General features: G+C 42.5%; 1 protein-coding gene across 1 annotated transcript in view; it reads right to left on the bottom strand.

Annotated features, from left to right (window-relative positions):
- Positions 1–1,466: 1,466 nt before the first annotated feature.
- The window catches only part of LOC124606789 (DNA-directed RNA polymerase III subunit RPC1), a 230,844-nt gene continuing 217,904 nt past the window's right edge, over positions 1,467–14,406 (bottom strand). Inside the window, exons 25-26 of the mRNA XM_047138858.1 lie at positions 14,261–14,394; positions 1,467–1,792 (exon numbers count right to left, since the gene is read on the bottom strand). Of these exons, the coding sequence (XP_046994814.1) occupies positions 1,714–1,792; positions 14,261–14,394 (213 nt within the window). The 3' untranslated portion in view covers positions 1,467–1,713. The remainder of the gene's footprint in view (positions 1,793–14,260; positions 14,395–14,406) is intronic.

Raw genomic sequence — 14,406 nt, forward strand, 5'->3', positions numbered from 1 at the left:
CTAAGAAGTCCTCAATTCCATGACAAATTTCAATAGATTTGACATATGATTGCACTTTTGACAATAAGTGTAGGTGTGATACTGAGTCAAATGCTTTTCAGAAATCAAGAAATACTGCATCTACCTGACTACCACGATCCAGAGCTTTCAGTACGTCATGTGACAAATGTGCAATTTGAGTTTCACATGATCGATGTTTTCGGAATCCATGCTGGTTGGCATGGAGGTCATTCTGTTCAAGACACTTCATTATGGTTGAGCTCAGAATGTGTTCTAAGATTCTGCAACAAATTATTGTCCAGGATATTAGATGGTAGTTTTGTGGATCACTTCTATTACCCTTCTTGTAGACTGGTGTGATCTCTGCTTTCTTTCAATTACTAGGTATGGCTTTTTGTTCCAGGGATCTATAATAAATTATAGTTAGAAGGTGCAAATTCAGTAAAGAATCTGACAAGGCTTTCATGGGCCCTGCAGCTTTGTTTTTAACAATTTCAACTGTTTCTCAACACAACTCCCATATACTGATTTCAATCATCTTCTCAGTGGTACAAGGATTAAACTGGGGCAATTCTCCTGGGTTTTCCTTTGTAAAGGAACATTGGAAAACTGAGTTAAGCATTTCAGCTTTTGCTTTGCTACCCTCAATTTCAGTTCCTGTGTCACTTGCAAGGGACTGGACACTAACTTTGCTCTTTTACTCTTGTGCATTTACCTGTTTGTACTGTCAGTTTGTAAGTATGCAGCAAGTCCAGAAGTGTATTAAAGTTCTCTGTATTTTTCTTTGTGTCTATGTTCAAATCCATAACAATCGTCAACTTTAAGTTGAACTGAGTTTCTCTTGAGTATTTCCAATCCTTTTCCAGAAAAATTTGGATAATATTTTGTATGCTAATTGCCAGAAGTGACATTCATTTGTAATTCTTGCCTTTTGAGTGTAGCTACTTTCGAATGCACAAGGTGATGGCATCCTATAATGCATTCTTCCAGAATCTTTTGTGTCTTCAAAATGTGTAAAACTTTTGGATAACAGGCTACAATTGAGTCAACACAGATAAACTAACCAAGAAACTCAATCCAACATTTTTTGTGATTAAAAATATCTTGCAGTGTATTGACTTGATTTGTTCAATGTTCATTCACTTTCTCAGTGGTACCTGTGGAACACGACAAATAAATTAATGAATCTGAATGTTTACATCATTAAAATGTACATACATGTTTTCTACTTAATAGTTTTAGTGTTGTATACAAGCACAGTCAATCAAAGACAATTATAATGAAAATAACAGTTCCACAAAGACACACAAAGAGTCAGCTGTTATCTACAAAGTAACAAATCACTGAAAAGATTGTTTTATGCTCTTTGTGTTAGAAATTATGTTCCATTCCTGATATGAATATGTTATAGGTATAAAAAACTCACATTTACAACAGGGATCACAGTAAATAAGATGTACAAAACATAATTTAAACATTTCTGCATTTCATACTGAATGTTACACAGACCTACCATACTCTCAATAAGTGATACAACCAACAATACTGGAACACTTCACATATGATCTCCTCGTACACAGTCACGGCAGAAAAATCTCTTATAAATTACATCACAGACAAATACTGATTTTAAACTGCAATAAAAATAAATATTTTACATGTTTGTACACAATGTGTATGTTTTTGAACAATTCAATCATTTTAATCTACAAGTCATTTAGGAAGAGGTTTATGAAATTCAGGATTGTCAAAAATCAATGTCCTCTTCTGTGGTGTCGTATCATGATCAGCTGTACACTCTGTTAAGGAAATAAAAATGAACTATTTTCACTTACATTAAAGTTGTAAATGATATAACGTATGCAGATGTGTAAGCGTGCGTGTGTGTGTGTGTGTGCCCACCCCCTCCAGCCCCTCCCCGCCTCATACTCATACACACATGCGCATATATATATATATATATATATATATATATATATATATACAAAGATGAGGTGACTTACCGAACAAAAGCGCTGGCAGGTCGATAGACACACATTATATATATATATATATATATATATATATATATATATATATATATATATATATAATGGAAGGAAACATTCCACGTGGGAAAAATTATATATAAAAACAAAGATGAGGTGACTTACCGAACAAAAGCGCTGGCAGGTCGATAGACCTGTTTGTGTGTCTATCGACCTGCCAGCGCTTTTGTTCGGTAAGTCACCTCATCTTTGCTTTTTTTTATATATATATATATATATATATATATATATATATATATGATGTAACTTACCAAACGAAAGTGTTGGTATGTTGATAGAGACACTAACAAACACAAACACACACAAAATTCAAGCTTTCGCAACCCACGGATGCTTCATCAGGAAAGAGGGAAGGAGAGGGAAAGATGAAAGGATGTGGGTTTTAAGGGAGAGGGTAAGGAGTCATTCCAATCCCGGGATTGGAAAGGCTTACCTTAGGGGGGAAAAAGGGACAGGTATACACTCGCACGCTCACACACACACACACACACACACACACACACACACACACACACACACACACACATATGGTTCAAATGGCTCTGAGCACTATGGGACTCAACTGCTGTGGTCATAAGTCCCCTAGAACTTAGAACTACTTAAACCTAACTAACCTAAGGACAACACACACATCCATGCCAAAGGCAGGATTCGAACCTGCGACCGTAGCGGTCGTGCGGTTCCAGACTGTAGCGCCTTTAACCGCTCGGCCACTCCGGCCGACACACACACACACACACACACACACACACACACATCCATCCGCACGTATACAGACACAAGCAGACATATGTAAAGGCAAAGAGTTTGGGCCTGATAAGAAGAAGCAGCAGCAGCTCAGGTAAGGTAATGTAAGGTAATGGATACTGGTTGGTTTAAAAGATGGGGGGGGAAGGACCAAACTATGAGGTCATTGGTCCCGTGTTCTGAAGGAAATAATGCCACAAGGGTGAGAATAAGACAATGAGACAACAAAAAACAAAATGAAAGGAAGAAGCACTGAATGGCAAGAAACACTTGAATGGACAAAAGGGGACAAGAAAACCACAAAGACACAAGAAACATGTAGAAGAGGTTAAAACAAGAAAACAGTTTACATGGCTGGCCGACCATGAGCATAAAAAGGAAAAGCCAGCTACTCTGCAACACATTAAAACCCCCACCCTGAATGCACCAGGGTGGAGGACACACAGGGACAAAGGACATGTGCTAAAACTTAGAGCAAATAATAAAATTCACCCTCATGAATAAAACGTAAAATTGAAGCTGCTGTTGAGGCATTGTCGTCCAACACCAAAGATAGGGTGCTGAGAAGGTTGAAAGTACGCCGCAGAGCAGCTAAAAGTGGGCATCCAGCAAGAGACAGATGACCGTCATTCGTGAGCCACAGTGACACCGAGGTAGGTCCTCACGAGGGAGGAGGTAACCAAGAATCAGACACGGATGGCCAATGCGGAGCCGACAGAGAACCAGAGAGTCCCTGTGAGAGGCGCACATGGAGGTCATCCCCACATTTGTAGTTTCCTTTAATGGCACACAGCTTCTTGTGCGTACTGAGGTTATGCCATTCTGTCTCCCAAAGCCGCAAAACCTTCTGGCATAATACTGAATTCAGGTCAGTTTCAGAGATGCCGACCCCCACAAGTGTTTTCTGCGTAGCCTGTTTGGCCAGCCTGCTGGCAAGTTCGTTGCCTGGGATTCCAACATAACCTGGGGTCCAGACTAATACCACTGAACGACTGGACCATTCCAGAGCAGAAGATGGACTTCTGGATGGTAGCTACCAAAGGATGACAAGGGTAGCACTGGTCGATAGCTTGTAGGCTGCACAAGGAGTCAGTACACAGCAGAAATGACTCGCCTGGGCACGAGCAGATGTGCTCAAGAGCATGAGATATGGCCGTCAGCTCTGCAATGAAAACACTGCAGCCATCTGGCAAGGAGTGCTGTTCTATATGCCCTCCATAAACTTAGGCAAAGCTAAAGTGACCATCAGCCATCGAGCCATCGGTGTAAACCACTTCATGGGCCAGGTACATGTCGAGAATCAAGAGGAAGTGACAGCGGAGAGTCACAGGGTTAACTGAGTCCTTATGGCCATGTGAAATGTCCAGGCGAAGTCGCGGCCTAGGTGTACACCATGGAGGTGTATGTGAATGAACCTCAAGAATAGGTGGTAAAGACAAGGACTCCAGTTCGGAGAGAAGGGATCGCACACGAACTGCAATTGTAAGTCCTGACCTGGGCCGACGATGTGGGAGATGAACTGCCGTGGGAGGGAAAGGGAGATGGTAATTCGGATGCGCAGGAGAACTACAAACGCGTGCAATGTAACTGGAGAGCAATTGCGCACGCCTAACCTGCAATGGAGGGACTTCGACCTCCACCAGGATGCTGGTCACCAGACTTGTCCTAAAAGTTCCTGTTGCTAGGCAAATGCCACATTGGTGCACTGGGTTGACTAAATGCAACGCTGAGGGTGCCGCCGAACCATAAATCAGACTCCCATAGACAAGGTGGGATTGAACAAGGGCTCTGTAGAGCTGCAGCAGCATAGAGCGATCTGTACTCCAGTTGGTGTTGCTCAGGCAGCGGAGGGCATTGAGGTGCTGCCAGCACTTCCGCTTAAGCTGACAAAGGTGAGCAAGCCAAGTCAATTGGGCATCTAAATCCAGTCCCAAGAATCAGTATGTCTCCACTACAGTGAGTGGATCGTTACTACGGTAAAGTTCTGGTTCCGGATGAACAGTACAACACAGACAGAAGTGCACAACACACAGCTTTGCAGCTGAAAACTGGAAACCGTGGACTAGAGCCCACGACTGCAGCTTTTGGATGGCTCCCCGTAGGTGCCGCTCAGCAACACCTGTACTGGTGGAGCAGTACGAAATGCAGAAGTCATCTGCATCAGAGACGGAGAGACAGACGGCACTACAGCTGCTGCTAGATCACTAATGGCCACTAAAAATATAGATACACTCAATACGGAGTCCTGCAGGATCCCATTCTCCTGGATATGGGGCGAACTATGGGAGGCACTATCTTGGACAGGAAATTTTGGATAAAAATTCGGAGTGGCCCCAAACACCCCACTCGTATAATGGGACAAGGATATGATGTCGCCAGGTCGTGTCATATGCTTTTCGTACATCGAAAAAGACAGCAACAAGGTGTTAGCATCTGCAAAAGGCTGTTCGGATGGCAGACTCGAGGGATACAAGGTTATCAGTGGTAGAGCGATCCTGGTAGAAGCCGCCCTGACCTGGAGCCAGTAGGCCACATGACTCCAAAACCCAGCCCAACTGGTAACACACCATATATGCCAGCAGCTTACAAAGAATGCTGGTGAGGCTGACAGGCCAATAACTATCCACATCAAGCGGGGTTTTACTGGGTTTAAGCGCCGGAATGATGGTGCTCTCCTGCCACTGCATTGGAAATATGCCATCACACCAGATCTGGTTGAAGAAGACGAGGAGATGTCACTTGCAGTCAGATGAGAGATGTTTAATCATCTGACCATTGATGTTAATGCCAGGGACACCTGTTGGGGTTTGGTACCCAAAAACTCGTTTAATCTTTGCCCAGACTTGGGAAGGTGACGTATGGCACCCAACGGTCGACACGTACCTCTCCCAACACTGCTGTTTCCGCCTTTTGATAAGCTGGTGAATGCGGGCAAAGAGCCGTTTAAAGGCTATGAGGTGCTCCAGGGAAGGATGCCGCTTATGCCGTTGTAGAGCTCGCCTACGCTCCTTAGTTGCCTCAGCGATTTCCAGCGACCGCCAAGGGTCTGTCTTCACCGGGGGCACCCAAAAGAACGAGGGATCGTGTTTTCCACCACAGAAATGATCGTTGTAGTTACCTGCTCAACCACCACATCGATGTTACCATGTGGGGAAGATTCAATGGTGACAGCAGAGGTGAAGGCTTCCCAGTCCGCCTTGTTTAAAGCCCATTTGGTCAGGTGTCTGTGGGCCTGACACTGGGACCGTGATAGGAAGATGGGAAAGTGGTCACTATCAAACAGGTCATCATGTTCTCTCTAATGGGTAGTTAGGAGAAGGCCAGAACTGCAGACTGAGAGACCAATGGCCGAATACGTGCCATGTGCCACACTGAAATGTGTCGCGGCCCCAGTATTTAAGAATGGCTCAAATGGCTCCAAGCACTATGGGACTTAACTGCTGTGGTAATCAGTCCGCTAGAACTTAGAACTACTTAAACTTAAGTAACCTAAGGACATTACACACATCCAAGCCCAAAGCAGGATTCGAACCTGCGACCGCAGCAGTCGCGCGGTTCCAGACCATAGCGCCTAGAACCTCTCGGCCACTCCGGCCGGCCCAGTATTTAAGAGGCAGAGGTCGAGTTGTGACAGCAAATTTTCGACATCTCTGCCTTGGCCAGTAAGAACTGTGCCACCCCACAAGGGGTTATGAGCGTCAAAATTTCCCAAAAGTAGGAAAGGTTTAGGGAGTTGATGAATCAGTGCAGCCAATGCATTCAGGGGTACTGCACCATCTGGAGGAAGATATATGTTGCAGACAGTTATTTCCTGTGTCGTCCTTATCCTGACAGCCACAGATTCAAGAGAGGTTTGAAGGGGGCACAGGTTCACTGCATACCGAGTTCAGGATATAGACACAAACTCCAACTGACACTCTATTATATTTGCTTCAGTTCCTGTAATATCCCTTATAGCCATGGAGGGCACGGGTCCGCATTGCTGGGAACCAGGTTTCCTGGAAGGCAATGCAGAAAGCAGATGTAAAGTTTAACTGATGCCGTAGCTCAGACAGATGGTGGAAAATGGGAAGGCATGAAGCGCACAAGAAGGCAGGTAATGCCGCAGGGTCACCTGCTGCCTCCGACTGAGTATTTGGGGCCATTTCTATGGTGGATGAGGCATCAGTGAGATCCAGGTCTGCAGAGGATGCTAAGATCTCCACTGCATCCTCAGATGCAGAACTGATAGGGAGTGATGCTGTTGGGCCACCAGAGTGTCCCGTTTCTTCGCAGACTACTTCTTAGTTTGCTTGCTCTCTCGCTTCTCTTTAGGAGCTTGCTGGGAAGATTTCTCCAAAGCAGCTTCAGACATGGAGGAAAACCGTGAAGCTCTTCATCCAGCAGCTTTTGGCTCCTTGAGCCACTGGTGAGTGTCTGCCGTGGCATTAGTGCAGACCTTGGGAGAGAGGGCCCCTTCCACATGCTGAAAGGAGCCCGAGGAGGCTGTTGCTTCTCAGTCAGGGGAAAGGTGACCAATGTCCCCTGCATTTGGGGGAGGGGGGGGGGGGGGGGCTTGCTCCCGAAGTAGGTGCTTTGGCAGCAACGGAGGAAGATTCGCCCCCTACTACCAAGGGGGTGGATGTATTCTGATAGCCTGGAGGGCCCACTGTTTGTGGCACAGAGTGAGGAACCACTGGCACTTGGGACGGTGATGGTGATGTAGCTGAAGCATCTGTTGAGATCAACCGAATGGAGTGTAATCTTTCGAATTTACGTTTAGCCTCTTTGTAAGTCAACTGGTCCAGGGTCTTGTACTCCATGATTTTCCACTCCTTTTGGAGTACTGGGCAGTCTGATGAGCAGGGGGAGTGGTACTCTCCACAGCTGATGCAAGTGGGAGGGGACACACATGGGTTATCTGGGTGCAGTGGACGTCCGCAGTCTCAACATGTGGCACTGGAAGTGCAGCAGGAAGACATACCCGTATTTCCTACACTTGAAACCCCACATAGGGGGGAGGGACGTATGGTTTAATGCCACAGTGGTAAACCATCACCTTGATCTTTGCAGGCAATGAATCACCCTCAAAGGCCAAGATTAAGGCACCGATAGCAACCCTGTTGTCTTTGGGCCCCCTGTAAATGCACTGTATGAAATGAACACCCTGCCATTCTAAATTGGCGTGTACCTTGTTGTCAGACTGCAAGAGGTCACGAGGGAAAATAATCCCAGCTTGTCACAGGCGAGTAATGCTTGGGATTGGGCTGGGAATGCTGTCTGAATCAAGACTAAGCTGTTTCCCATGTTGGACAGTGCTGTCACTTCTCCAAACTTATCCTCAAGGTGTTCAATGAAAAATTGAGGCTTCGTAGGTAGAAAAGAGTCCCCATCGGTTCTCCTACAGACTAAAAACCAAGGCAAATATGGCTCTCTCTGTTCTGTAGCTCTACGTTCCTCCCATGGTGTAGCAAGGGAGGGAAACGATTTAGGGTTATACTTGTTGGCATTGTATTCTATCTTGCCCTTCTTAGAGACTGCTGGTGCCATATGGTTACCAGCAACAGATGACATAGTCTGCTTCATTGTGGGTTATCCGGACTGATGCCACCCACTCTAATCAGAGGCTCTCCCCGCGGGCGGCACCCAGCCACAGCAAAGACCAACTGGCATGACAGCCGTTGCTGGGAGTCCTGAAGCCCCATGAAGACGGGCATCTATTCCTTGGCATACGTGGGGAGTTTACAGCTCAGGCATCAACAGTGCAATCCCTGTGTTGTCAGGGGGCTAACACCAAATGGGTACATAATGGCTCCATTACAAAGGACTGGCTACCATGCTGGATATTGGGTACAGAGAAATCCAATATTGTCATGGGGGTGGAAGAGGACAGGAGACAATGGAAGAAGATGACATACCCCAGAAAGTGTCCTCGCCCAAATAGTTGAATCGCAGGTGGAGATGCAAAGCCATGACAAGAGATTCAGGAGATCGAATCTAAGGGCACTCATGCACCACGTAAGGCATCCTTCACCATATGGCCCGCACTTCTGTAGAATTTTGAAAGTGGCAGGTCAAACCATAGGTGGTACCTGTAATCATAGGGCCAAAAAGTATGAAACTCCTTTTAGTCGCCTCTTGCAACAGGCAGGAACACCTTGGGCCTATTCTAACTCCCGGACCCGCATGGGGGGAGGCATACTGCAGACATCTTTGAACAATAAATGTTTAACAATTTAACTGTCATAGCAATTCAATGTTAGCAAACATTATGTTCAGTGGCAGTCCCAATGTTTATTAATCCTTTTGCTTCTACATATGTGCGCTTTGTATTACATGCTGTGTGACTTTTGTTATAGCTGAACTGCTCATCAAATCCTGATGCCTGTGCTGACAGATGGCATTTTGGGTGATATGAAATATTTATTATCCAATTTCTTGAATACTATTACGTGAAAAGACTATTTTTACACATCTTACAGTTTGATATCTTCACCTGATAAAGAAATGAATTTCTTTTTGTTTTTAATCATACTTACTGCACTGCACCAAATTAAGTAAAACACTGCACAATATTTTAAACAGTTTGCAGAGGTAAAAACTCATTGCATAAACTTTTAGGTTTGATTTTAGCTCGTACATTGCAGTGAATGAAATGTAAATAAGGTATCGGAATTTTACTCAAAATTGAGGGCAGAACAGTATCTCATTTGATTTTCGAGATATTGGGTTTTATGTCCAACAGATGGTTGGGTGTGATGCGCTCAGTTTCGTTCACACAGACTTTCCAGCTGCTATGAAATACTTATCATCCATTTTGAGAAAACAATTAGGTGAAAAAATTTTATTTTTGCATATCTTACAGTCAGATATCTTCACCTGATAAAGGACTGAATTGTTTTTCATTATAATCCACAGTTACTGTGTTGCATCAAATTAAGTAAAACACTGTCCAAAATTTTAAAAATTTAGCAGAGGTAAAAACACATTGCATAAAATTTGTGTATGGTTGATTTTAGCTTGTACATTGTAGTGAATGAAATGTAGATAAGATAACAAAATTTTATTTAAAACTGAAAGCAGAAGGCTACCTCATTTTGTTCTCGCGGTATTGGGTTTTATATGCGAAGGATGGTTGCACACCATGTGCCCGTTTATGTCCTGGGGAATCGCAAATCATATGGTCATAACAATGGTCATATCTTATAAATGATTCAAGATATTGAAATGAGGTTTTCTACAAATGGTAGCATGCAATGAGGCGTATATTTTGTATTATCAATAGTCAAAACCTTTTTATTTGGTGGGTATGGAAATAACTCGTACACAGCAATGAGAAGTTGGCATGAGGAAGCATTCAGATGTTCACAGCACTGAAGGAAAATCCAAGCAGCAGGAGTATACATGACCACAAAATCCAGGGAATGGTGTAACAAGATGTTTATACATGCCCACAGCAGTGAAAGTGTTAAATGAATACACTCACTTAAAACACAAACACCATAATAATCTTACACCTATCGAATAGCTTTCACCCAAGTCTCCAAGCACGTAAATTCACTGGACAAAAGGTAATCATTTGGTACATTGAAGCCAATAGTATTTTTTCATGCTGATCGTGATGAAACAAGGAGGAATGTGTGGTACCAGTATGGAGAGGGAAAACTAGTGTACTGGGTGATCCTAAGGTTATAATGTGGATTAAAGACATCTTTCATGGTGTATTGTCACATACAGTATTTGTGGTAAAATATTGCAATCTGCATGAAATTCATGTCCAGTTGTGGCTGTACCTTGACCATGACAGACCTTGAATGCAAACAAGAGGATAAAAATTCCATTTCTATGAGAAATTGCTGTGAAACACCAACACTGGTTCTGTCTGACCCATTTCCAATTGCATACTCCAAAAAGAATTACATGACAAAGATATTTGGAGAAAAGATTCACACAACAGGTCCTTGCTGGCTCTTGCTTACAAATTTTCCCCTTTACAATGGTCAAAGAAAGACTAACGGTGGAGGTCTGGAAATATGAAGTCAAGTGAGTGTATTTCAGTCAGTATTGAGGTAATACTTGGCACTGTCTTCCCTATAAACCTCAGCAAACTTCTCAGGAGGACTTTACACAATGGAAGAGACAAGTTGATAAAACAAATCTGAGTGCTGATGGACTAGCTTTTGCTATTACTGCTAGAACCACCTGAAACAAAGCATCAAATGTCAGGAGCAGGAGCCACACAGCCTAGCCAACCTGAATGAATTGTTGCAAGAATCATTATAAACTATCTACTTTCCGAGTAGGGATTTGATTTTGTTTTAGGAGTGCTAGTTACTACATGTAATCCAACTTGACTTTGTTTCAGCTACCATTTTAAAACTTATTTATTCACTACACAGCCACACAAACCAGCAAACATGTATATTACCATCATGCCTAAAGTCTTGCTCAGAACTGACATCAACTTCAACTTGATCACGTCACCGTGATGGTCATGCATGCACTGTGTGCAGCACTTTTGAAATTATCCTTGTATATGCACAATGTAACCTTGCATTTTTTGCTGCAAATGTTGAATGTTTAAACACATGTTCACCATCAGGCACATGCTATAGATGGAGGAGGGCTGTGATGGAAACAAGCCCTGCCTCCTCACTGAAGGGGAAACAATATACTGGAAACAATTTTACATTCACAATACCCACTAGAATGCAACAATACAGCGTATCTTTTCCTAGCTAAGGTTGGCAACAGGCAGAAATAATCCACCCTGGTCCAAAAGCATCTGAAATTCACTGATTCTTCCACTCCCAAATCAATGGCAAGTTATATAGTGTGTATAATATAATTTCCTAGGCAAGAAAGCTTTGGATGTAAACAGTACTACTGCTCCCTTCTGTTGGTAATATTACAACTTTTATTTGTCAATCACAACTTAAATTTTGTTCTTGAATAATTGCATCCTTACAGGCAATATTGTGAAAAAGATAAATTCCTGCTCACCATATACATGAGAAGTTGATTCACAGGCAGACACAACAACAAGATTGCTACACATTAGAGACTTCGGCCAAAAGGCCTTTTCTACAGCAGAAAACACACACATTCACACAAGTGCAAAACAAAACGCGCGCGCGCGCACGCACGCATGCACACACGCACACACGCGCACACACACACACACACACACACACACACACACACACACACACACACACACACACACACACACACAACCACAACCACAACCAGTCTATGGCCACTAGGGCCAAAATAGTGGTCTCGTGTGTGTGTGTGTGTGTGTGTGTGTGTGTGTTTTCTACTTTAGAAGAAGACCTTTTGGCCAGAAGCTCAAATGTATGGCAGTCTTTTTGTTGTGCCTGTCTGTTAGTCATTATTCCATCTTGGTTATTCCATTGTTTGTATCCTTATTGGAGTAGTATGAAAGAAAGAGATGAAACTATAAAAAAAAAGGAAATAATTCTGTACATACATCTTCCCGATATCAAGGAAGCAGTTCTTAACTAGGGGATATGGGGCTATAAGAATTAAGAAATCATAATGCCAGGGAACACATTATGCCTGCGCCAAATGGGGAGTGTGTAAAAGTCATTTACACTGCCAGTGAAATGTTAATGCTACATTAAATTTAAGCAAGACTATTCTTTAATTGAGACCAACATGAACACCACACGTACGTCATGAGGCTCTTACTCAATACCTAGTGATGCACCAGAGGTTAAAATAGCACAAGAATTATAGCAAAAACCAAGTTTTTAATGAATGAACTCTATTCAGAAGAACTGTGGTAAAAATGACAAGAATAAATGCTGTAAAGGACTGAATCAGTTTTATATTCATTGACATAATAGTTTAGAAATTTGTAATCATACTACAAACCTAAATAAGTTTTTTTTTTTACAGCAGTTTCCACCAGTTTTTACCAGAACAAAGTGGTTAATGATAATAATGGCAACAGAGAAGGCTAATGTTTTGTTTGAACTTCAGTTGCATTGGCTTTTACAATGGTGAAATGCCACTTTAGAACAAGGCTTCAGAAAGATGTACTTGGTGCCAACTCCATTTGGCAAGGCATTCACAGTTGAAAACCACCGGATGCCTGAATGCCCCAGTAAATGGGCTGGCAGTGACTGAAGAAACAGTTGAGCATTTGCAAGTGAGGTGTCTAAGTAACCCACATGTCTATGCAGAAAGCATGTAGACAGCTAAACATTCCACAACTGGCTATTTATAAGAACTAATGGTAATGACTGATGCAGAAACCTTACTGGTAGAAAGTCCGACCAAGGATAATGAGTAAAATATTAACGGATGGGTCAAAAATAACTGATTACTCTCTGCTTCTTCAGTCCACCTGGACTGAATGATATCATGATCATATCGGCTTATTGGCTCTTAACACTTCAACAGTATGGAGAGACAACAATATTTATCTTATGAACATAACACAGAAGGTGGCAAGCAACAGGAGTATGAGGTTCAGTGAACTTTCTCTGCTTATCAATGGGCCAAGACATCCAGCAAAATAAGTACATTAACTTCCTTGCAAAGGATTCAGTGCACTATGAGCATTTCCTTATCCATGATTTTAATGCCTCTGACAACAGCCCTGGAATTAAAGTGAGAGCATACAACACTAAGAAGACTGGCAAGAAACACAATGGCACAGAGACTGCCAGTACATTAATCTGCATCCTATTTCCCACAGAGGAGCATGGTTTATGGTTTATATATTGGACACGCAGTAGAGGGCACTTCCGTCATATGGATGCTTTTCCTCATTCCAGTTCCCTTTGAAGACTAGGTGTTAGTATCCACTTGTTCATGCAACTCAAAATTAGAAAATCATTTATTTTTGGGCAGTACTACAACCAGGAAGTCACACTTTCCAAGAGGCCTATCAAACTGAAACACCAGTTCCTCATTACTATCGCCTCCATTCTTGCATCAGAAAATACAAGCGGCAGAAACTACATGGATTTTTTAAAATATTATAGGTGTACATATGATTTTAATCTGCACTAATTCCCACAGAGAGTTTCTGCACTATCCCATGGACCACCAGATGATTATGCTATACCTACATAACACTAAACTTCTACATATGTAAGCTATCATATAACCAGACAGTTATGTAGCAGATTCACTTCAGAACAAATTGAGTGTGTTTGTACTATTTGTTGGTGTTTTTCCTCTGGATAATCTAAAATAGTAATTGTATTTGTTGCCAGTGTTCATGAAACATGATTGTTATCTGTTATCAGCTACTGTATGCTCTGTAAGTCTTCACATAATTATTTTAATCATCCGATGCACCACTTCCTTAAAAAGCTACTGGCTGCATGATATGTGCCCCAAACACCAACAGAAAATAAGTTCAAAAAATCAAGGATCATTTGATGTGGGTATCATGTTTTCTAATGTAAAGTGTTTAAAAAAACTCAATAAAATCTTTAAAAGGATATTTATGTAGGAGTTTGAAGATTCCTGTTCCAATGGACATGGGTATTCCCATAATTATTGATTCGCTGACACCAGTAATAGCATCTTTCTGGCCGTAGTAAGCTGCATCAAATAGATGATCAGCAGTTTTTTCAAACTGTAACAAAAA

This window comes from Schistocerca americana, chromosome 1 (genome assembly GCF_021461395.2).
Source record: "Schistocerca americana isolate TAMUIC-IGC-003095 chromosome 1, iqSchAmer2.1, whole genome shotgun sequence".
Classification (NCBI taxonomy): domain Eukaryota; kingdom Metazoa; phylum Arthropoda; class Insecta; order Orthoptera; family Acrididae; genus Schistocerca; species Schistocerca americana.